Raw genomic sequence first — 23,348 nt, 5'->3', positions numbered from 1 at the left:
TTGAGAGATCCACAATAATAACACATAATTGTTGGACATTTACTTTTAACGTTATGAAGTCGGGGACACATGGGAGCAACGTATATACAGAAGTTGGGATTTTAATCATGAAACCTCCACTTTTAGGTATTACACTGTTTCGTGTATATTGCGGCAGTTTATTACGTACACGCTTCCTATTGGTCGCATTCCCATGAGAAGTACTTCAGGGCATCTTATAAATTGGAGCTAGGCAGCGAATGGATAGCCTTATAGGACTCCGAATATTTCGCTTGCTGTCCACTTCTTAAAATAAGCTACTTTATAATCTTATAAGTAAGCCACAAACCCATACACTGACATTCGAAAAACGTTCATCGCGCATCTGCGTTCTACAAAGGAGAAAAAAAAGTGAAACAAACACGTAAGATCCATGATAACACTCTCAAAGTGACGTTTTCTGTGAGATAAGGAGTGCGCTTTCTTTTTTGTTAATCCAACAATTACATCGGAGAGAAAGAAAAAAAAATCATGAGATTATATCATGCATTCGCCCAACACTCGACTTGAAAGCGAAATCTATTTCCTGTTTTTTTTTTTTTGTCTCATCGATGTACTGAGTCTTCCCCGCCCATCGTCCGAGTGTATTCTGCACCTAACCAAGTTCTGCACTGCCTCCGTGATCGGCCCATCGGGAATTTCGTGTGATGACGTCATTCCGTCACGTCGCGCTATGTGACGTCCTGGTCACATCGTATCGCGACGTCATTAAGCTATGAATTTTCGCGCCACTCGTGTTGAGGCCGATGGCTAATTTTCCCGTTTGACGAGTCATCTCAGGCTTTTGCTTTGATTGAGTTTAAAATGACTCTTGAATTTTTGAAGGAAGCCTAGTCAATATAGACGCATTTAGTTTCACTGCGCATTGTCCTTTTATCGATACATGCTTATAGGATACGAAAACGTGTTAGAATAGGACCCCCTTTCTCGTTTTTTTTTTTTTTACTAAGCGAGGGATCGGAGACTGGCTCCCCAAGCTGTAAAGGACCCTAGGTACGACACGTGGGTGGCAGAATGGTGGCAGCTCAGTTGCGTTGTTGAAGCTAATATGTTCTAACTTTTATGTATGATACTAATAAATTCTAAATAACTAATAAATTCTAAACTAATAAATTCTAAATACTAATAAATTCTAAATGCACCAACCTAACTTCATTCGCGCGCATGGCACTACCGCATAGCACTGTTCCTCTATTTGTGAAAAATACAGAACGTCAAGTCCTCTGTTCATCGTGGCGGCACCCAAACCCATCTGGGAAATATAGAACGGGCGGCCAGATGGCACACACCAAACGAGTGCACCGATAAAAGGCATGCACCAACGGGAAACGCAGTTACAAGCATCCACCCTTAACTCCTCCTCTCTGTTTGTCTTGTAAGCGTATCGCTTCTTGTTTTCAAACGCGGCAGATAGCTTGAGTCGGGTCAAGAGACACTTGTACACCCATGCATTCAGTGAACCGGCTTAGAGACCTATCGGCATGCTTATACTTTTTTCTAAGGCACCGAGGTTTGCCGATGGGTCTGTTGCAAATCACTAGAAGCGAGAACCATTGCTCTTTAGTAGGTGTGCCATTAAAATCTTGAAAACCGCAAAAGCTGTCGATGAATGGAACACCGATGGAAGGGGTGCAAGACTGACAGGAAATGCGGCCTATAATTGCAAGTTAGTTTGCAATTACGATGAGTCCCCCAGGCGACAACTGCGCATGCGCGAGAACTAGTGCACCTGTCATGAAAACGTGCCGAGCAAAAAAAAAAAAAATACGCAAAAGAAAGAACATAACGGTGATCATGACCTGTAGCGGGCGGCTCTGGAAATTTTGACCATCGGGTGTTCCTTGACGTGCATTGAGATCGCGCAGTAGACGGGCCTCTGCCGATAGTTATAGCGCGAGAACAAAACGACGACACAGAGACAAGAAGGACACGAAAGACACGAGCGCTAACTTCCAGAACAAGACGACGACACAGAGACAATAAGGACACGAAAGACATTCTTGTCTCTGTGTCGTCGTTTTGTTCTCGCGCTATAACTATCGTCATGCCATACCAACTAGCCCAAGCTGCCACACTTTTAAGGGCCTCTGCCATTTCGCCTCCGTCGAAGTGCCGCGGCTGGTGAACTAAAAGATGCGGTGATCATCACGCGATACATGGCGAGAAGTGCAACTAAACGAAATGCTGAGCAGACGCACTGAATCCACAAAGATTGAAGTCTAGCGTGAATATGGCGCAATGTTCAAACGCATATAAAACGGGTTGCACTTGGAAAGGGTGACGTAGTAAGAACAACACCCTAAGCCCACACCCGTCAAGATAGTTTATCCCTGAAAGATGTGCACAGATGCACTAATACACATATATCATGTTGAATCAATCCTACCTTCATTATTTCTTGATTAAAATCGCTCCAGTTCATAGGCGGTATTAGACATCGACAATTTATCCGCTCTTAAAAGGGCACAGACACCCCCCCCCCCCCTTTTTTTTTTCGAAGGCGAATTTACTCCGCAGAGTGACTTGTTGGACGAGATGGCTCATTCTTAACGAGCTTATGGCGCGCTTTTTTTTTTTTTTTGCGCCATAAGCCCGTTAAGCCGTACGAATCTCCTGGATACAGAGAAGTGTGACGCTCATAAAATGCTGATAAGACATTTCATTTTAAAGACACCTTTCTCGCGGCGCACGAACCGTCATCTACACTAACTTGACGTCAGGCTAATCCTGGTGTCTTCACGCAGCAGTTTGGCTAGTTGTGATGACGTCATAGCCGCTTGCGCTGGGCTTCTAGATCGTCGCCTCGCGCCGTGCGGCCCCTGCCATCCAGCGTACACCTATGAAGGGGGCTGGCAGAGTCTGGCATAGCGTACGTGCACGCGAATACAAGATATACGCTTATCAGTGGGCAAAGTAATCGTTTTGATTTCAAATTTGTGATCATGGCGCCAATATTCTGCCCTTTGAAGGGTGCAACTTGCACCAATTCCTGTCGAATTCGGGGCCCGACAAGCGTGGGTCGACTTCGTGTGCAGCGGCCGATGGAGGAGACTGGACGCCAACCAAGAGGAGTTTAGTGTACTCTTCTCTTTAAACGAGTTCACGCGCAACATGTAGCTATTCGTACCTTCGAATTGTTTTAAAAGTCATGCCATCCTATCGTTGTGCCCCCTGCCACAACCGTTGCCACCCGTGAGAGGCGAAGCAGACGATCTGAGAAGCTACGCCTGGACAAGTCACGAAAACTTGCTCGTGCACATACTACCACCTGGTGGCACTGCTTATACCACGTGGTGACGTCAGGGTACAGTAGCAACCGAAACTTGCTTTTAAAAGCGAGCTGTAATTTTTCAGGGCGTACCCACGCTTACCGGTACATTTCCTACGTTCTCGGGGACTCGTCCTCCCATATGACGCAAAAACAAAAAATACGATAAGCGAAAAAAAATTTTGTCAGCACCCCTTTAAACCTAGAAATTAACGTCCGCGTGCCATCAGTCAGCGCAAGCCTGAATGTGCCGAAACATTCTCGACTGATTTCACTCAATCTATGTGTAGGACGGTAACCATTAGGTGCACATTCTGGAATGCCCCTGCGATCCTGCTTGAATGTACCACGACTCATTTTTTCAGCCATGATTCCAGCTATTGCTGAAAATTTACGCCAGATGTGTAGTTAAGATACAAATCGTGGTTCCCGCAACATTGAATAACAGTTCTGCGCTTACATGGTTCAATTTTCTGCCACCAGATGGCGCCACCGACGCAATCACGCATTTCTCGAATGGCGGCGGGGCAAAAAAAAAAAAAAGCAGGTATGCATGGGATTGAGAAATTATGTATCAATCCGCAGACATCATGTATCGGCTCATTGACAAGAAAATTAAAGGTTGCCTGGAGCCCGCGTAGAGCTATTAATGTCGTGACCTTGCCCCACAATTGTTCTGCAGGAAGTTGCGACTCTGTGTTTTTGTTTTTATCACTCCCGTGCAAGTTCAGAAAAAAGGTGATCCCACTCTCGTTGAGAAAGCAGGCTTCCCCACTGACCAGGTATCCTCTGCTATCGTGTTTAGGCGCTTTGTCGTTGACCGACCATCTTCGCTGTATACTAATACGAGATTGCCCTGAATTAGCGAATGCTTTCCTTTGCTTTGTAGCTCTTTGTTTTATAATGCCGAAATTTAGTTGGGAATTCTGTACCATATTTAATTAATGGTAGAGTCTTCAATTATGAGCAATGTTAGCGTCACTTTGAAACACCCGCCTAAATTCGTGAGAAACAAGCACCCCAGCGTGGGACATCCATGATCACTTCGCTATTGGTGGGCGCATATAGTCTCATAATGAAGATGAAGCAGCGTGGTTAGAATAAAAACAACAAAAAGAAAAACGGCCACAAGAGAAGGCCCTTGTCACGTGGTCTTCGTTGTTTTGTTGTCACTGTTCTAATCGTGCTGTTCCATCCACAGCTCAAGCTTGGGCGGTGTTGAAAGCAGTTTTCAAATGGGGATCCCTAACGCGGTATAGAATGAAATGATGCGCACGTGAAGAATCAAATGACGTGGACGCGCTAAAATATGAACTAATGTACGCGGTTGAAGAGTGAAACGGTGTCGGTATTTTCAACCACTGCTCAAGCATGGGCGACGTTGAAAGCGCAGTTTGCAAATTATGGTGCCCGCGCGTGGTAGACGACGAAACGATGTGGACGTTAGGAATCAAACGATGCGGATGCGGTGATAGGACTCGGTCGCTGGATTTTGTGCCGACTGGTTGTGCCCTGCGATCTCCGACGACAGCGCAGCTCTGGCATACTGGCTCACCCTACGCCGTCTCCTGACGCCGACAAGAGCTCTCGCTGAGTGGTGCCGCGTCCTCGGACTATTCTGACCGTGTCCATCTTTCCTATCTTCTCCTTACTTCTGTATGTGACTGTCCCTGCCCCTCTCTCTATCTCTATACCTTTTAATCCCTCCTTACTCCCATCCGTCGTGAGCTACTGTTGAGGTGTACTCTCTCTGAGAGACAGTTATGGGGCTCACTTTTATCTTCAGTTAAGAATCATTTTGTGTGTCGGTTTTGAGCCATGCCTCATCAGTTAAGCCTGCTATGCACGCACTAGACTGCTAGGATCACGTCCCCTCAGCCAGAACATCTTGACAGCAGCCAGACAACAGAGAGAGAATGGCGAGCAACAAAAGCTCTCGTCTGGTGCGTTGACAATACTCAATAGTGAAGAAGCGAACCTTCAAGGAAAACGGGGCATGAAACAGCTCCCCTATATACGAGACAAAAGTTACAAGAACCGCACATACATAGCGCAGTGTATGTGAGCTTCTAACTTTTTTTGTACCATCTAGGTGCACTTTTTCACACTCAGTATGCACCAACTGGTCCGCCAAGAATCGGTGTCGCAAAACTGACCACTCGCAGAATCAAGGACAAAAGAAAAGAACACTATGGTAGCGAATGGACACGACCGTTTCGACGCGTCACCTGGACTGTTTTGACTGATGTCATTCGCGAAGCGTTGGGCGCTCTTGCCTAAACAATATATGGCTAAGCTTGGATAATATGTCGGCACACATGCACAACATCTTCGTAACAGAACCCAAAGCTACGCGGTGATAGTGTCCATCAAACTCAGGGCACACTGTACTGCAGTTCTGTCCTTGTAGTGGTCGGACTTTGCAATTAAGCGCCCAGCACATTCTTCTGGCGTGTTGCCACGGGTCCGTTGCAGTGCAGTAAATTCAATGTATGCAGTGATAGGTCAGCAGATGACGATTTTTCCATGGCGTCCGCTTGTGCTGACAACCAGTGTGGCCAATGTTCACAGCGCGTTCGCTCAACGCATTTGAGGCTACTTGATGCCATTTGGCCACGTCATTGCGGTACTGTCTATGACGTTGATTAAGATTTCCAGATTCGCAGCTGCATGGAACTTTCCACGGACTACCTTGTACATTAAGTAACGTTAATTAACGTCTTAGACAGCACCGTAATAACGTGACCAAGAACCTTGTGGCCTCAAAATGCATGAACCGAACGCGTCGCCGACACAGGCCACACATTTGACCGGACTTATTTAAGCACATAGTTTTCATCTTGTCCCCCACTGCTGAAATTGCTACGCATTTAATCTACTCAACTTCTGGCAGCATGCCAGAAGAGTTGGCAAGATGCTAGCTCACTTTAACCACGACGCAAGGAGAGCTTTTTGTACATACACTCCGTAGTGGAGAATACATCCGCGAGAATGCCGAAAAGTTTTGTAAAACAGCGCGTTCTCCTATGTAGCACTTGTAATAGTCCCCGTTTTGCCAGTACTAGCATTTGAGTACCTGGAGGTGGCAAACATGTTGCACAATCTTACAGAATCGTCGTTTCATTTACGCGCTTTGGAAAAAAAAAACTAGAATTTTTGATGCATTCTGTCTTTACGGCAGGTACACATAGTCCAATGATCTCTATCGTTTTAAAATAGGTGCAGGTAACCAAACTGTTCACGTATAACTCCGTTAGCGAGTTATATGCCCGAGGACTACTTTTATAATATGTTTCCTTTAAGCGAATCACACTAATTGCCGTGGTTAGTTTATTCACACTAATTGCCGTGGTTAGGCACGTGCGACAACTATTCAAGCAGTTTCAGAACGATAGCGAAAAACCACTAATATCACTAACAATCCAAGAGTATTTTCTACGCAATGCGCACGAAATTCAACTAGAGGCATCAACATCGTACGCATTTCGATAATCTTTTCTTACAGCTCGGAAACCGCGGGCAGGGATTCAAAATACACAACGTTCTTTTTCGTATTAAAATCGTGGGTTATTATAATATTATCCCCTTGGCTAACTCGCTCCCGCTATGAATTCCGCATATAAATGAAGAGCGGACAACATCTAAATACACATTGCCGAAATGCAACTTTGCGTTTGCTCACACAATGTAAGAGGCGATCTAATATCCGTGGCCACTAGGTTTTCTTTTCTTTGTTGATTTCCTTTTTTTACTATTTTCTTAGTTTGTGTCGAAGAAAACTACGAGCCACATTGAGTGAACAGAGCACAGAATGTATACATATATATTTAGGGAACACGGGTTCGAGCGAATATCCACTGACCAAAACATGCCTACGAGAACGTCCACGAGCTAATACTGAGTGAGCACAACCACAAGACGACCACGTACCCCATTGCGCAGTTCCCGGAGGTTGGGGTTCCTGCTGGTGGCGAGGAATCCGTTGGTCCTTTCCATCACGACGACTGTCGATGCGCACAGAGCCGGCACGACCGAAGGAACGCACCCGGCGAAAGGGCCGGAGAGGCCCTGCAACGGTGCACGGTAGACTGTCAACGCTCAGTAGACGGAGAGGCACACATATCGGCTGCACCGATGTCCGAGGTCGTCGCCACTTTCTCAGAAAACGCGAACTCTCGAAGTGTTTTCCGCGAGGCAGTTCCACCGCGTAAGTTCTCGGGCCTGAACTGAACGTGGGGGTGGTAGTGGTTAGAAGAGCAAGAATGCACCTGACTTCTGCTGCAGCCCGGTCGGGAGCACGGCACTGTGCCTAAGACTGAACGTTACCGCGCGAGGAACCGAGTTATACGTTTTCTGAGAGAGTGCACGGGAGGGGAGAGGGAAGAAAGGGTTGAGGCGGTTGCAGCATGGCTCACACCGTACTCCGTAGGCGTCTGGCGAGAGAGGAGTTGTGGAAAGTCTTTCCCTTCCGCACCGCCTTGTCGCGTGACCATCAGGCGCCAGGGAAAGAAGCGGAGCGATTGGCGAAAAAGGGTTGAGAGGAGCGGTGCAGAAGAATGAGGGGTGCCTTGCGACTGCGAGTGAGAGAAGCAACAACGAGGTAGGACTTGAGAGAGGGTGTTCTGAACAACAGTACAGTGCGCCTATGTGTTCCTCTCTCTCCCCAAGTAGCAAGAAGAAGCCCGGTTTTGGTTGTTCAACCCTTCCGCAACTCGGAAAAGCTGCAAGTTACGGCGTGGCTAGTGGCTTGCCTGCGTGGTTTTGGGAAAACTGTACGTCCGCGAGTGACTGAGCCCTGCCGTAGAAGCAAATGCAGAGTGAGAGATTTAATTCAGCGTCGGCGCGCTATCGGCGGTCTAGGGAATGGCGTCAGCGTGCCGCGAACGCTCCTTGTGGGAAGCGAGTGTCTTAGGAGCGCCAGTTTAACGTGCAGAACATAACTAAATATCTTATCAGGATTGTCAGCCACGGCTTCCTTTTTTAATTTTTAGCCACGCGACTTGCTAATTGGATATGGTAACGGGGGCGGATAAAGTCGTTAATCGAGGGCTTGCCGACTCGGGCAACCTACGTCCCGAACACAGTGGTATATGGCATTTTCGATCTTGCATTATGTCATTATCGTAACGCGACACCGCTGAAGTGACCTCTGATTACGTTACGTAATTGTGGTAACGTAGCTTGTCGCTTACCCTATTGCGAATACGCATTTAAAACAAGCGATTACGTGAAGCCAACTATGGTGAACGTATCTATTAACCTGGCTGGCTCGGGAAAAAAGAAAAACTCTTTGCCGGAAGAGGCCAGGTGCTCCTACATGTCCTGCCCCGACCTGCCATACTAGATTAAGCGGCTATTGGGTTATACTGCTAAGCTCGTGGTGACGGGCTTGAATCCCGGTCACGACAGCCGTCGCAGTTTTGATGGGGATGAGATGCAGACAAATAAAAAAACAACAACATGTGGGCTTACATTTACGCCCATGCTATAGAGAACCTCGTGCGGTCGAAACTGTTCTGAAGCCTCACAATTATATGTCACGGATTTGGCAAGTATCGCCATGATCTTAACGCGAGCAACCTTTTCAATCGGGTGGGCGTAATACGCCCTATAGACCAACGCGCTCTACTGCCCTTAAGATCACCCGCATGCAAGCGCCCCTTTTCGGGAAGCGCCTTTTCAACCTTTGCTCCGCCACAGAATCCTGCAGCGGCTGTTGCAAGGTGCCCGCGTTCTGAGTCCTATGGGAGGGCATTCTGACTTTGCAAAAGCACTGTCACGTAGTCGTCCACAGGGAAACCGGCGAAAACCGTGACGTGGCGATGGAAGGAAAACTTGCCTGACGACAAGATGCGAGCCGTGCTTTGTCTTCTTTGTGTGCAGGCACGTGGGCAGAAATATTTTTCTTGATAGGAGGTGTCAAAGACGTTGAAAAACACTTCTTTTGTACTTAACCCGCACCTGCATATTTCGTGGCGTGATAATCCCGCCACAAAATGAGAAATCTGGGTTGACGCCGCCACTGACCTCTCTGCGATAAATGGATTACCCCCCCCCCCACCCAATTCTCGGTCGGGTAAGAAATGAGCAAATAGGAATGTGTTCAAACGCTAAAAAGCGCATTTGTATGCCTTTAACTAAAAGCATACTTGCCGTATTTGTAAAAAATGGTTGCCACAGTTGATGTATCCAAGTACTAAGGTGTCATGTTTTCTTTCAATTGTTCGAGCAACACGCATCGTTCGTGGAACGCACGAGATGGAGTAAAGCTGGACGGGCGTCGAACATTGTTCACGGAAACCTAGCTAAGGTGTCGCGATAGTTAATCGTGTGTAAGACCAGTGTTAGAGTGTGCATGTCGCCCCCCCCCCCCCCCGCTGTAACGCTCAAGGGCAGTGCGGGGTCACTCTTGAATAAAAAAAAAATAAGTCAGGGGCAAGAATACATCTAAGCCTCGTAATCTCGTATGCAGTTCAGCATGGCGGTGTTTTTCCTGTCCTATGAAAAGGTATCCAAGTCCTCTACGAAGAAGGCCTTTCGGTTTTAAACTTCTGGAGATGCTAAAGCCTGCCTCCAGATTTTTTATAGAAATCTTCCATTGTTTTACCCTGGAACCTTGAAGCATAACGCCGAATGAAGCGAAAACAGAAAGCACCGTTTTATCAGTATTATGTTCGGCCAAGCTATTAATACAAATGAAAACTCGCACTTCATAACATGAAGGTAGTTTTAAAAAGGAGCTGTAGTTTGTTATGAAACGAGCGCCAGGCGTTGGTTCGACGCAACCAAGTAAATGAACCCTTTGCAGAAATCTGTGAGGCGGCTTTCCTGGAAGGTTATTTTCCAACCAAAAGAAGAAGAAAAAAAGAAAAACTCTCGTGCCCAGATTGCTTTTCCTGCTTACTGTGCTTTTCTTTCTCACTGTGACACCCGAGTGCGACAAAAGGACTTTTGTGGTTGTCCCTCTTCGAACGAACCCTCAGATCACATGGCGGAAGAGACACTTGTCGTTAACGACACCACTGCCGTGTCGACAGCAGCAGCTCGTCTAGAAATGTGGTGGAGGGCTACCGCCAAATAAGGACTGACAGGACAGACACGGCACTTCTAGAGTGTAAAAACACGTGTGTGTCTAGTGTGTGCCCCGCTGTCTATTCTAAGACTTCCTATCACTCATTATTTTTTCCTTTTTTTTAACCGGCTAGGTCACAATTACTGTGACCACCTGATTCAAAGGGAACAGCCCTCTATCATCATCGTCGTCGTCGTCGTACAAAAGGGTGCGGGGGAAGGCAAAAACACAACGAGTGGGAAAAACAGTCTGGGAACGAGACCTTTTGATTGGAAAACAGCATTGCAGAAAAGCCAGCTTGGAGGTCTGCGCAGATGCATGGTCAATTTAACGCACTTCTCGTTGCGCGAAGGTGGCTGGTTTAAATGTCACCAAAGAAAAGGGACAACCTTCTGTTTTTAATTTTAAAGGAAGTCAAAAGTTCTACAGCGGAAGATGACAATTAGTCTTCCCAATGCTTTGTTTAGCCTGATAGTCTATTGACTTCTACCATTCCGATATATACTAATGGTATCAAACAAAAAGGTGACGAATCATTTTAACATTCCAACGTTACGTTCGGTCCGTACTTAAGGGGTTTACTAGTTTGGGAGAGGGGATGCTCCATTCTTGAAATCAACTACTGCAAGAAACTGAGACGGGGAACTGGCGGAACAAGTTTTTTGGGGCACGGTGGACTCGAAAGGATGACGCTGGAGTCACTGACTCGACCCCGGCTGGAAAAAGGTCGCGTAGCAGTTGTACCGCGTTTTTCTTTTAAGGCTCGTAAAACTGATAAAATGTTCATCCTTCTATTGTTATCTGTTATCTGGCCCACGTTGCCTCTTCTTGGTGCTCTCCAAACGCGTTGCCTCTTCTTGGTGCTCTGCTCAACGATGAAGGGAAGGTATTCCTTTCTGAACTCTTTCTCGGTATAGTAGTACAAAAGCTGACATGACGTCCAAGCTTGCGCGGGGGGGATGCATTCACCTTACGAATTCCACGTATGAGCAGCCGACACATGAGCCTCTGGTCGTGAAGATGCGATTAGGCATACTTTCTGCGACCCTCCCCCTCCTCCTCTCTGGTACTGTTCACAAAGACGGTGGTGTTGGTTAGAAAAGAAGAAGCTGTCTAATTTCTGCAGCCCCGGTACATGGATGGATGGATGCTATGAGCGTCCCCTTTATAACGGGGTGGTGACAAGTATGCCACCAGGCTCGACAAAAAAAAAAAATCTTTTTTCCCTTTTTTTTTATGTTGGCCTAATGCCTCTACTTCGATAAATTCTATCTTAATGGAAAAAAGGTAAGTTTTCAGCTTAAGTTCTCTGCCATTTACGGCACACTGTCCATATTTTATTTTTCAATATTTATTTTTGTCCTTTCTCTCTAATTTTCTGCCACCAATACTCTAACCGTCTCTTACTTATTTCAATCGCGGTACAGGGAGCACGGCGCAGCGCCAGAGTGTGCAGCTTTCCAAGGTTACTGAATATAGTTCGCCCGCAGCGAATTCTCCTCCACAGGACAATTCATGAGCAAAGTTCATAGAATTACTGTCTCAGAAGAAGGCTGTGCAACCGCTGCCACACACTAACCAGCCAAACTCAACGACTATTGCACGTCCTGCCTGCCTGGGCGTGCAAATTTTGTTTTCGTTATTTTTCACACCGTCATCGTTATGACTCCTACACTCCCAAACTTGTGAAGTATGAAAAACTAATGACAGAAACCACGTTCATGGTGTTACTGCGCAAAAGACGGACGAGGACACAAAATAAGAAGCTATTTTGCATTGACGACAGTTTTGAGCTCAAGAAAAAAATAAAAACAACACACACACACACATTCACAAGAGTAAAGGACAGGACGAACACTTGTCTCCCCGTCAGTTTTTTTTTTTTTTTTGCGCCGTTACACCGATGGACAGTATCAACTGGCCCACCTCAGCCTTTTTGAACTAAAAAACTAGTTTATACTCCCCAAGTTTTCTTTTAATATATTTCTTCTTTTTTTTTGGTGTCAGGCATATTTGGAGCCGCTCTAAAGGCATTTTTGCGGCAGCCATGGAGGCACAATAATCATAACTTGCAGATAATCACTCCAGAAAAAGTGTAAGGGATGTTATATATAGTAGCTACGTAGAAAATGTGAACAAAGTAAAGTGGGGCGGAAGGACAACTTGCCCTCGGCAGGGACCGAATGCTGCGACCTCCGATTTACGCAACCGGTGTTGTGCCAGTACAGCGGCGCTTATTATACGCATGTTCACTCCATTGGGTTATGTCTGTGCATTTATACTTCGGAGTCCGCATCGGTCGCAGCCATGGCGACGAGTGTGGAAACTTTTCTGCCTGCTGTGGAGTAGCGACCAACGAAAGCACATGTTCAAACGCATGACCACTTGTTCGTGACGAGGTGAATTGAGTAATATTCGTTGGATGTAGTCGCAAGTGTGCGATTTTTCTGCGACCGACAAGAAAATGCCAGCTAGCGCTGTCACTTTAAAGATAAAATTTCCCGCATCTCATATATGAGCCACTTATGACTGAGATTTAAGGTCACCTTTCGATAAACACAACACACGATGACGACATGTGGCGTAAGGCCCGACCACGCGACTTTTGGGCGTGGTGCCCTCTTCTTATACGGAAAGAGCGGGCGTAACCGCATGCTCTGCCACCGCGTAACAAAAAAAAAAAAAAAAAAAGAAAGAGAGGGGGGGGGGGGGGCACGCGTTGCAGCACGTACGTGTGGTCAGGCCTTTATGAAAAAAAAAACATGCTTCAGACCAGTGACACCTGTGTAGCTCATAAACATGATCATTAAGCAAGCAACAGAAAAATATGGGACGAAGACAGTCATGTCTGGATTGAGCCTCTATACGGAAAAGTCCACGGGCCACGCGCACTTTAGACACTTGCTTGAAAAGACGTGAGTTTAGAGTTAGGTGCACACTAAAGCAGCAGAACGCATGAACAGATGGAGAGTGTAGTAGAAAAATGTCGAGTTAGATGGAGTGCAGAAATCTCGAAGTTCTCAGCAATAATATTGAATCTATCTGCACGAGATAATAAAGTTCTTTGCCTGTCTGTATATCTGCACAGGATAGGGTAAACTGTGGATAATTGCGACAGGCCTTCATTCTATAGGACGAAGGTCCGTCGCTAAACCGCAAATCCAGGCTGAGAATGATGATGATGAAGAATCTCGGGTGGTTTAAATTTCCGGAGCTTTTCACAAGAACGTCCGTGCTAACCCCATCGTGGTTTCGTAACGGGAAACCCCTTTAACTAGTATTATAATAATATGTGCCGTATTTGCAGAAGAACTTTCCACGATGAAATTATTTATCAAGGTGAAATGCAAACGGTCACGCGAAGACAGTATAGACAGCGTTACCTGACGCTCTTGTCGTCTTGATAAAGGCTCGCGCCATTTCAGCATGATATACCAGCCAGTGCATCATCATCAACATGTAACTAGTGATTAAACGATGGCCCAGAAAACCCCTTTTTTATATTAGTCCAAAATACGGGTAAAACATTTGTCACGTCATACATAGAAATCGACAAAAGAACATATCAATCACGCAGAAAGAGGAAAGACAAATAATAATAATAATAAATGAAATTACGTGCGCCAAAAGTATGATGTCATCGTGACTCATGTCATACTGGAAGGGTAAGGACATTTCCACTAACCAGTGTTTTTTTTTTTTAACATGTACTGGCATCCTGCAATATACGAGGACACCTAGCATTTAGATGGAGTCAAAATCCCGCCAGAGAACGAAGCGTGACATTCGTGTTAACAGCGGTGCCACGTAACAACAACCAAGTCGGACGGAAGAAAAAAAAAAGAAAGTTCCAGTCACATAAATCACCAGCTAATAAAAAAAAACAAATAGAAATAAAGCAAATCGAATATTGATGCGCCTATATATGGAACAACATCGCGTATATCATCGGTCTTGCACCGAGCACGGAGAAATCAGTTGTAGCATGTTGAGATTCAACCGAAGTGCTTACCCTGATGTCTACGCGCTGCACCTTTTCTGCGAGTCCTGCGTACCGAAGAAGACAATAGGGCGATCCACGGTGAGCACCAGATGATCCGACAGCCGGCCAAGTATATACGCGAGCCACGTGTAGTCGCACTTCGAGAGACCGCGCTCTCTGTTCACACACAGTCTTGAGTGAGTACGCGTGCGAAGAATCTCGCCGGTAACACCAATACAAGCACACCACTATCGAGATGCTCTCAGGTCACTGAGTAAACGAGTAGTGGACCGCGTTTGACCACGCTTCATATAACCCCAAGGTCGAGCACATTCAAGTTACGTCGGTAACCACGTGACAGCAGATTGGGTGGGCACCTCAGTACCGATTGGTCGAGCATGGCCATTCTTTTGCGCCTGGAGGTTACTCGGTGGTAACACCGCTCCGGAATTTGTACGTGGCTGGGCCACAGCGAAGAAAAGAAAGAGGGGGAGAACTGGACCGTGACTGGTTCAAGATGCTTGCTCCCCCCCCGCGCAAGGGTTCACGTGTGTGCGCCTCCAAGAGCAGCTGCAGAGACAAGAGATAGCGATATGTGTGTAAGCTCATCTCCGGTTGAGATATATCCGCTCTAGATCGATGATGAATGCCATTTGTTGCCGTGCTTCCGTAACTCATACACAATGGTTACACCCATAGACTGTTTACTTGTAATCTCCCTTCTGCACTAAGATAGTTAATCTTCCCAAACAAATCACCGTCCTATTTTTGGCCGATCTTTCGGCAGTCGCTTGCGCCTATGGTATCCGGCAAACAACTAGTTGCAACTAGTCACCCACAATAATCGCGATAATCGTGTCTCCTTGGCGCGCGTCAATCCCGGCATCACTTTTATCATCCCGTAAACTCACGTCAAAGGAGAGGGATGCCTGCGTGACTGACTCTGGTGACTCCGTGAATCACAGTTGACAGATGTACCAGCCGCCTCCCCACTTTCCCTACTGTTTACCTCCGCGCTGCGCCATGGTATCTCACTCCATCAGTCACACTTGACAGATGTACCAGCCGCCTCCCCAATTTCCCCATTGTTCACCTCCGTGCTGCGTCATGTTATCTTACAGCTGTTACTGAGGTTTGCGTCCTTCTCTATGCTAAACTGTTATCACTTTCTTCGATTCTCCACGTTACTTGCTCATTTTGACAAAGACTTCGGTATAGTGTAATGGCAGTGAGACGACGACTCGCTATCGCGAAGGCCAGTCCCTTCTGACGGATGTCGACGCTTCCATGCATTGTCGCACTTATCCTTTCGGAAGACTTCAATCGCTGGGGAGAACTGAAGAGTTAACACCTCGAGTTGACACATCTTGCGCTGTTTATCTCGTCACACCAATAATGGCAGCGATGATGACTCCCTATATCACGAAGACCATGTCCCTTGTAAAGTATGCCGACGCTTATATATACGCATTTTCGCACTTATTTTTGATTCGGGAGACTTCAACCGCAGTGGAGAATCGATGAGTTAATACCTCGAGTTGACACGTTTCGTACGCGGTTTATCTGCTCACCCCAACACACTCGTAACCCTTCTGGGGTGCTATTCGATTTCCTTCACGCATTGTAAGCGGCCCCTCAAAAACACGAAAAAGACACGCGAGTTATCGGCACGATGTGAAGCATACACAGCAATAGCGAGGACAGTCATCGAGGAAAGAAAATAGGACGAGCACACTCTTCGAAAAATGGTAGTAGATACTCGCTAACTTTGGGGTAGTAATGGTTTGTCACATATGTTACAACCCTGGTAGTAAGCGCAGTTAGTAATGGCGAGGGCAGTAACAGTTACTACGTTTGTTGTTACTACCAGCATTTAGTAATTGTTACTACCGCAGCCGTTACCACCCATGGGTAGTAACTTTTAAAGGTTTCAAGAAAAAAAAGTAGTAAAGGATAGTACCTTTCATTCATTTTGACATATTATTTCTTTACTCCTAATGTTGGTCAATCAATGTCTCATTACTAGACAACTTCGGGTAAGGAAGCGTGGTGTGCCATGAATGCGAAGAATGCATAGACCAGACAAGTTAATTATTTTTTTCGCATTTATGTAGTAGAAGTAAGCATGGGGTATATATATATAGCCCCTACTTTATGGATGAATTATAACTAATTTAAACCTAAAGCACCATATTATACTACCTGGTTATATGTGTTTGGTGACGTAGCACAAGACCTTTATTTAGCATTACTTATAAAAAATATACATGTTATATGTATTTATTATAAAAAAGGCCACAAAAAAGCGTTATGTACAGTGGCCGGAACAAGGTACCGAACTCATTCTCAGTGCATTTGAATGATTCACCCGGCTAATACATCAGCGTTTAAACGGTAATAATCGTTTTTGGGGTTTGACGTGCTAAAACAATGATAATATTTGGAGACAGGCCGCATAGAATAACTGTGACTGTCCTCGGGGCTAATTGTGACTGTCTGGTTATTTTGATCTGCCCGTCTTGGTAATATGTGCTGCAATTTACCAAGTTTGTAGTAATTGTCTTCTACAACGCGTGTAGCACTTGCTTATGGTTCGTTAACTTGTACTTCTCCGTTTCGACAATATCAGAATGACGTTTACATATTTCGGCTGCATAATTTAAAACAAAATGTATTTTCTTGATCTATGTATACTTTCTGCGTCATTTTTCCTTTTAATGATAATACGTTGAGACCATTCCTCTCATAAATTATCACAATCACATTAACACACTATTTTGGATTAGATGGTCAAAAACCGAGTAGCAAAGAGGTAATAAAGGGGCAAGAAAGGAAGTAATGGCTGCAGTTACTACCTCTTTCATTCCAGTTACTGACGGTATACTAACGTAGGTAGTAAACAGGTCGCAAGAAGTTAGTAATGGTTGCAGGTAGTAACTGTTTACTAACGTAGGTAGTAAACAGGTAGCAAAAGGGTAGTAACGGTCGAAGAAAGGTAGTGAGCGCTGCAGTTACTTACTACCTGTTTGCTTGCAGTTGCTACCTTTTTACTAACTTTTTTTTTTCAAGAGTGCAGCGCAGGGCAGAATTACTGCCGCACCCAAGATATAACCTAAATGCTGCGAAATATTTATTTATTTATTTATTTATTTTATTTAAAAATACCGCAGGCTAAGAATAGCCCAGGCATTTCGTGTCTGATGTATACCAACGGATCTTGCGTAAGGCCAATACGGACGCCACCACATTGGTTAAATGATTCCGTTCTTGTTTCTAGATCTCCTGACCCTATTTGATAAGGTTAGAAAACATTGAATGCATCATCCCAACCGTTGCAATGTGAATGTGGCAGGGTCCCAGTATATGGCAGCACCGAATACCCTTTAGTAAAATATATATCCTGAGCTCGCAGAGTCAGCGAGGTAGCGTCCACGTAACCGCGGGATGGCAGAAATGAGAAGAGAAACGAGTGCATTGAAAAACGAGAAATATCATAAATGATTGATTGTAGTTGCTGGTAAAGATGCTGTCTGCGTTTTCGTAATCAAGCATATAATATTTAACAATTAAGTCACAAATAATTAGTAATCAATGACGCGAAATGGCATGGGACGGGCCGTGCTTAGTTATTATTGTTAACTATACATTCATAAGTCGTATTACTACCCTTGCGTAGGGGTCGATTCGCGCCAAACGTCAAAGACATTTTGGCGGCAATTTCAAGTGTACTCGAAAAAAAAAACTTGTTAATTTATTGCCTCGTAAACAGTGCAGTAGTAAAATATTCTAGAGAGGAAAAAAAAAAAGGTTTTGGCCACGTGAGAACATGTTGTAACTCTCAGAACGTCGCTGTAGAGTGATGTTTATCAGAAAATGTATGCTATCGTGTTTACCAGAAAACGGTATTCTAATACCATTTCTTATTTCATTGACAGTAGTGGGCGTGTTACCACTGAAAAATTGTAATGGTGTCGTCGTTACAGTTACGTAAACTAATGAAATAATAATAATAATAATAATAATAATAATAATAATAATAATAATAATAATAATAATAATAATAATAATAATAATAATAATAATAATAATAATAATAATAATAATAATAATAATAATAATAATAAATCCTGTCACAGTTGACGATTTTACGAAAGTAACTTGTTGCAGTTACAGCTATAGCGAAAAAGTAACGTCGTTGCTTTTCCGTTACCTTATGAAAAAATAAACCATTAGTTGCTAAAATAAACTAAAGTCAAGCATGTGACGCGTTCTTCGACGGTGTTCGTTGAACACCGCTTGAGATTTGTCCTAAACAATGGGGACGACTCGGCATGGTTCGTGAACGACAGCAAGGGAGGGGGGGGGGGCGCTTCTGGGAACACGGTTGATTTTCCACGACGCACCGCCTTGCAAGGGCAATTGCGGATCTCTACCAAATGTTTGCAATGACGTGCGTGTCTAATGTATACACGCGGTCATTTTTTTTTTCCTCCGCTTATTTGTGGGGCAGGTCTGAGCGTGCCACCTGCATAGGAGGTGAAACGTCTGCCACTTCGTAGTATGAGTAGAACAATTTAAAAATGTGCTTGGTGAAGCACATTTTGCACGGTCCTCTGGTATTTTTTCAGCCGCTTCCTAGGGCTGTACCTGTGAAGCACAATAATCTTGTATCCTCAGACGAAGGAATGCTCCACCTGCACACAAAGAACAGACTTACAAGCTAAAGCGACAAAAAGCATACAAGACCCACTGACTCCTCTAAAAAAAAAGGGGGAGGGGGGAGGACGTGAACTTAGCAAGCCGTACTTATCGGATGCAACGTGGTTGTTTACGGCATGTATACTTTACATGTAAACTGCGAACACGGTCTTGTGCGCTGAAGACGTTCCCCTTAGCGACATCTCCTGAATTTATACCACGAGGTGCTTTCATTAAAAAAAAAACAGCTTCACACCTCGATTACAAGGAAATATTCCTGTGCGCATGACAACATTTATCACACATTTGTGTTTAAGTTAAGAAAACGCTTTTTTAAATTTTCTCATTGAGTGCAATGGGAAATTTCAACGAGTAAAGTGCCGCATGACCAAACGGGAAGTTTGGTCATGCGGCACTTTACTCGTTGAAATTTCAACGAGATTTACGGAATTCGAGACGCCACGATGACGTCTCGAATTCTGTAAATCTCTGATGTCATGGTCCGGTAATTGACAGGCGCCATGTAGTGGTGGTCAAATGACTTTTTCACGCCGCCTGCACATACACATTCACTTGATTATCGCGTCACATTTGATCGACCGCTTCCTTATCTTATCTTTTTGCGTCATTCGTCCTGACGCCGACGCCAATTTTGCCAACGGTAACAGCGCAGATCTCGGCAAATCTCGAAGGCGCCGATGTTCAATGTTGGCGTCTGATGATGCATGGAAGGCTTTCGCTTAAATGTTTTACTTAGACAGCGGCGGGCCTGAAGAACGAGCGAGAACGGGGAGAATGGTGCATGCACGTCGATTAAATCCAAGGTTGTGCGCCAATCTCTGTGATATCTTATATTAACTCTATAAAATATAGATCGCTTCAATTTACGTCACTGAACGGCTTGTTGGTGCACCGCATCACATTCGCAAGGTCTTATTTCATGGGTTAATGTTATCGTTTGCAAGTTCTCTTGTTATTGACGTGCAGAGGCCAATAATATTCCGGCCGCGCTGTTCTAATATAGAAAGAAGTGATGTCAATATGCTGCTTTTACGTCATCAAGGCCGCCATGTTCGTGAAAGAGTACGTTGTCAAGCGGCGGCCATGACGTCCCATGGAAGCTTTCTATATCTACCATTTATAGATATACGCCACACAACCGTTCTAATAGGGCACGTGCAAGCAATCTTTTCTCATACAAGATATTTTTATCATTCTTTTCCCACACAACGACACTTTGCGATAAGTATTGGCTGTATAGCAAGTGCCATGCATAAAGCAGTCGCTTTGCGATATCTTCCCTGACAAGGCTTGTTGACTCTTATGCTGTCTCCTCCACCGCATAAGAGAATGTGTCCTCCAGAATCAAAGCTGCAGCGATTTGCATGTTGAAGCTGTGATTGACTGTCAGTAGGGCTGTGAGAGCGCTGAGGAACCCTAACCCATTGAGTTGGAAGACGAGAGAGGGGTAATCCTCTATCATCTTCACTATAAGAAAATATCCAATCAAAAAGCGCGCCTTTTTCTTCCACAACGATAATCGTCATCTATATTGCATTCGTATTGCATGTAATATGCATTCCTTGCCCCGCACTTTGAGATCACGCCCCGCCGCGTTCTTCTAGTGGCTACGATACTCGGCTGCTTAACTGCAGGTAGCGGAATCGAATCCCATGGCTGCGGCGGCTGCATTTTTGGTGGAGGCGAAAATGCAGCATAGGCCCGTGCGCTCACATTTAGGTGTGTGTTGAAGAAGCCCCTGCAGGTAGCCGAAATTTCCGGAGCCCTCCACCACATGCAGCGTCTCTCATAATCACATGGTTGTTTTGGGACGTTACACCCCACACAATCAATCAATCAATCAATCAATCAATCAATCAATCAATCGGGTTACGAACGACATGCGCGATAGGGCGTTCCGGATAGGAAAGTGGCCAGCGCTGAGTTTTCAAGAAAGGAAGCGCAAGCAAGCTGGACGCATTATTGTGGCGCGACGAAAAGACAGCCTTCTAACCCGATCATAAAACACGTGGACAGTATCAACATACGAACTGAGTCTATTAGAACTTCGTGCTTTTATCACTTCCACGCTGGTATCTCCGCTTGCGCTGTTGAAAACGCAGAAAACGAAGGGAAATCAGTTGAGTGCGCGTTGTACAGTAATGCCATGGATGTAAAGCAGGGTATGAGGCGATCCTCGACTGACGCCTCTCGGTTGTGCCCCAATCGAGAGCCTGTTCTTCGAGACGTCATATGTGAACAGAATGCTGTCGTCACAAATGAAGCCAAAAACACCGCGAACGTTCAGGACAGAACAAGGCGCTCTTCTTGTATTTTCGGAGCTGCAGGTTTAGGGGCCCTTTAATGCATTTGTCTACATGCTTCGCGAACGAATGAGGCAGGAAATTGAAATATGACTCAAAAGCATGGCACCCGCGGACATATCTTTAAGCGTATATGCAGAGGGGAAAAAAAGTTATGCCAGAGTTGATAGACAGCTTTGGGCAAGATTTCAAGAAAGAGTGTGTGCATGCCTCTCAAAGCAAGTCGATAATATGTGCACGACTTGACGGAAAAGCACATGCTCGACGTTTTTAACTTCATGGCTACACCGTACTCACCGCCCAAGGAGTCCATGCAAATGGTTAGTCAGCGAAAGCTGTAACGTGCGGCGCCGGTGTTTATCCGTATACGTTCAAACCGACGTGGCACTTAATCAAGTCAAAATTATTGGTTATGTATGCATGTTCGTGCTTCCTAATGAGGTTAGACACACGTTTGGCTTGGGTTTACTACAGTGTTTATTTCACATGCCGCACATTGTGCCTCGCATGATCATGGTCACAGAGTAGTGTAACGAGCGGTTAAATACGTTTCGCAATGCGTTAATCACTGTGGTTGTTCTCGAACCATTGACGGCAGTCATCGACGTCGCAGCAGAAGCCAATGTGCCGCTGGAGAAACTATGCCGCCGGAAGCGGACATTTGCCCCAGCGAACGCCCAATCATCGCGGTTGACGCCGCAAGGCTGTGTTGTTGCAATCGTTTGACACAACGCGAGTTAACTTCACGGCGTGTTTTGCAGGATCCGCCCGTGTCGCTCGCTGGATTCCGTGCCGACCAGTTGCGCTTTCGCGATCTCCGACGACAGCGCAGCTCTGGCCGACTGGGCTGTTCCTACGCCACCTCCTGCCGCAGGCCCCCTACTACGACGACAGCGTAGCTCTGGCCGACTGGATTAGCCCGACGCCATCTTCTGTTGCCGACAAGAGCTCTCGCCAGTGGTGCCCCGTCCTCGGACTCCGGTGACCGTGTTTCATCTTTCCTATCTTCTCTTTACTTCCGTCGTCGCTCGTCGCTGTCCCTGCGCATCTCTCTCTCTCTCTCTCTCTCTCTCTCTCTCTCTCTCTCTCTCTCTCTCTCTCTATATATATATATATATATATATATATATATATATATATATATATACACCTTTATTCATATCCTTTTAATCTCTCCTTACCCCCGTCTTTTGTGAGCTACTGTTGAGGTGTGTCGCACCAGATGCAGACAGTTACAGGCCTCACAATTTGCTCTTTTCCCTTTCATAACCACAATCTCTCTCTCTCCGTTTGCCACCGGCGCTTGCGATCCCGTTCGCGATTTAGCGCGAACTGGAAGGCTGCTGGATCATCCGTACGCAGTTCCATCAACCCGGCGAATGCGATCTCTCTCACTTCGAGAGTTATCCATGGCATCCATATAGATGTGGAAGGTTTCAGGAGAAACTCTGGCGCGTGTGCTCAAGGCGATGGCGGTGACGGGATTTACGACGTCACTCACAATGCAGCCAATGGCACGCATGCTTGGGTAAGACGCTACATAGGACGTAACTGATAACACCGCCAATGGAGAGCACTCGTGATAAGGGACGTTTTTTTTGTTTTTGTTTTAGCCTACAGCTTTTGCTGTTTCGTTGGCATTTAACTTTCCGAAACGAAGTTGTGGTTATGAGAGACGTCGTAAGGGAGGGCTTTGGAAATTTGGACCTCGTGGGACTCCTTAAAGTGCACCCAAATCTGAGCACACGGGCCTACAGCGTTTTCGTCTGCATTGAAAATGCAGCTGCCGCAGCCGGGATTCAATCGCGTGACCTACGGGTCATCAGCCAAGTGTCTTAGCCACTGTCTAGACCACCATGGTGGGTCGGCTATAGCCATATAGACCCACGAGAATTGACGTGCAAGAACCTCTACTTTTGTGGGGGTTTCGGGCCGGCCGGTTGTGCCCTCGCGATCTCTGACGTC

The 23,348-nt window shown here is 45.6% G+C and overlaps 1 protein-coding gene across 2 annotated transcripts in view; it reads right to left on the bottom strand.

Moving 5' to 3' along the window:
• LOC119168540 (uncharacterized) overlaps positions 1–23,348 on the bottom strand; it is a 129,977-nt gene that overhangs the window by 12,610 nt on the left and 94,019 nt on the right. The window contains exon 2 of one of the 2 annotated variants that reach the window (XM_037419940.2): positions 7,238–7,375. The exons of the other annotated variant lie outside the window; for it this stretch is intronic. Within the exon in view, the coding sequence (XP_037275837.2) occupies positions 7,238–7,375 (138 nt within the window). The remainder of the gene's footprint in view (positions 1–7,237; positions 7,376–23,348) is intronic. 2 annotated transcript variants of the gene reach the window in all.

This window comes from Rhipicephalus microplus, chromosome 6 (assembly GCF_043290135.1).
Source record: "Rhipicephalus microplus isolate Deutch F79 chromosome 6, USDA_Rmic, whole genome shotgun sequence".
In the NCBI taxonomy this organism is placed as follows: Eukaryota; Metazoa; Arthropoda; class Arachnida; order Ixodida; family Ixodidae; genus Rhipicephalus; species Rhipicephalus microplus.
This window is presented reverse-complemented; position numbering and strand designations above follow the sequence as displayed.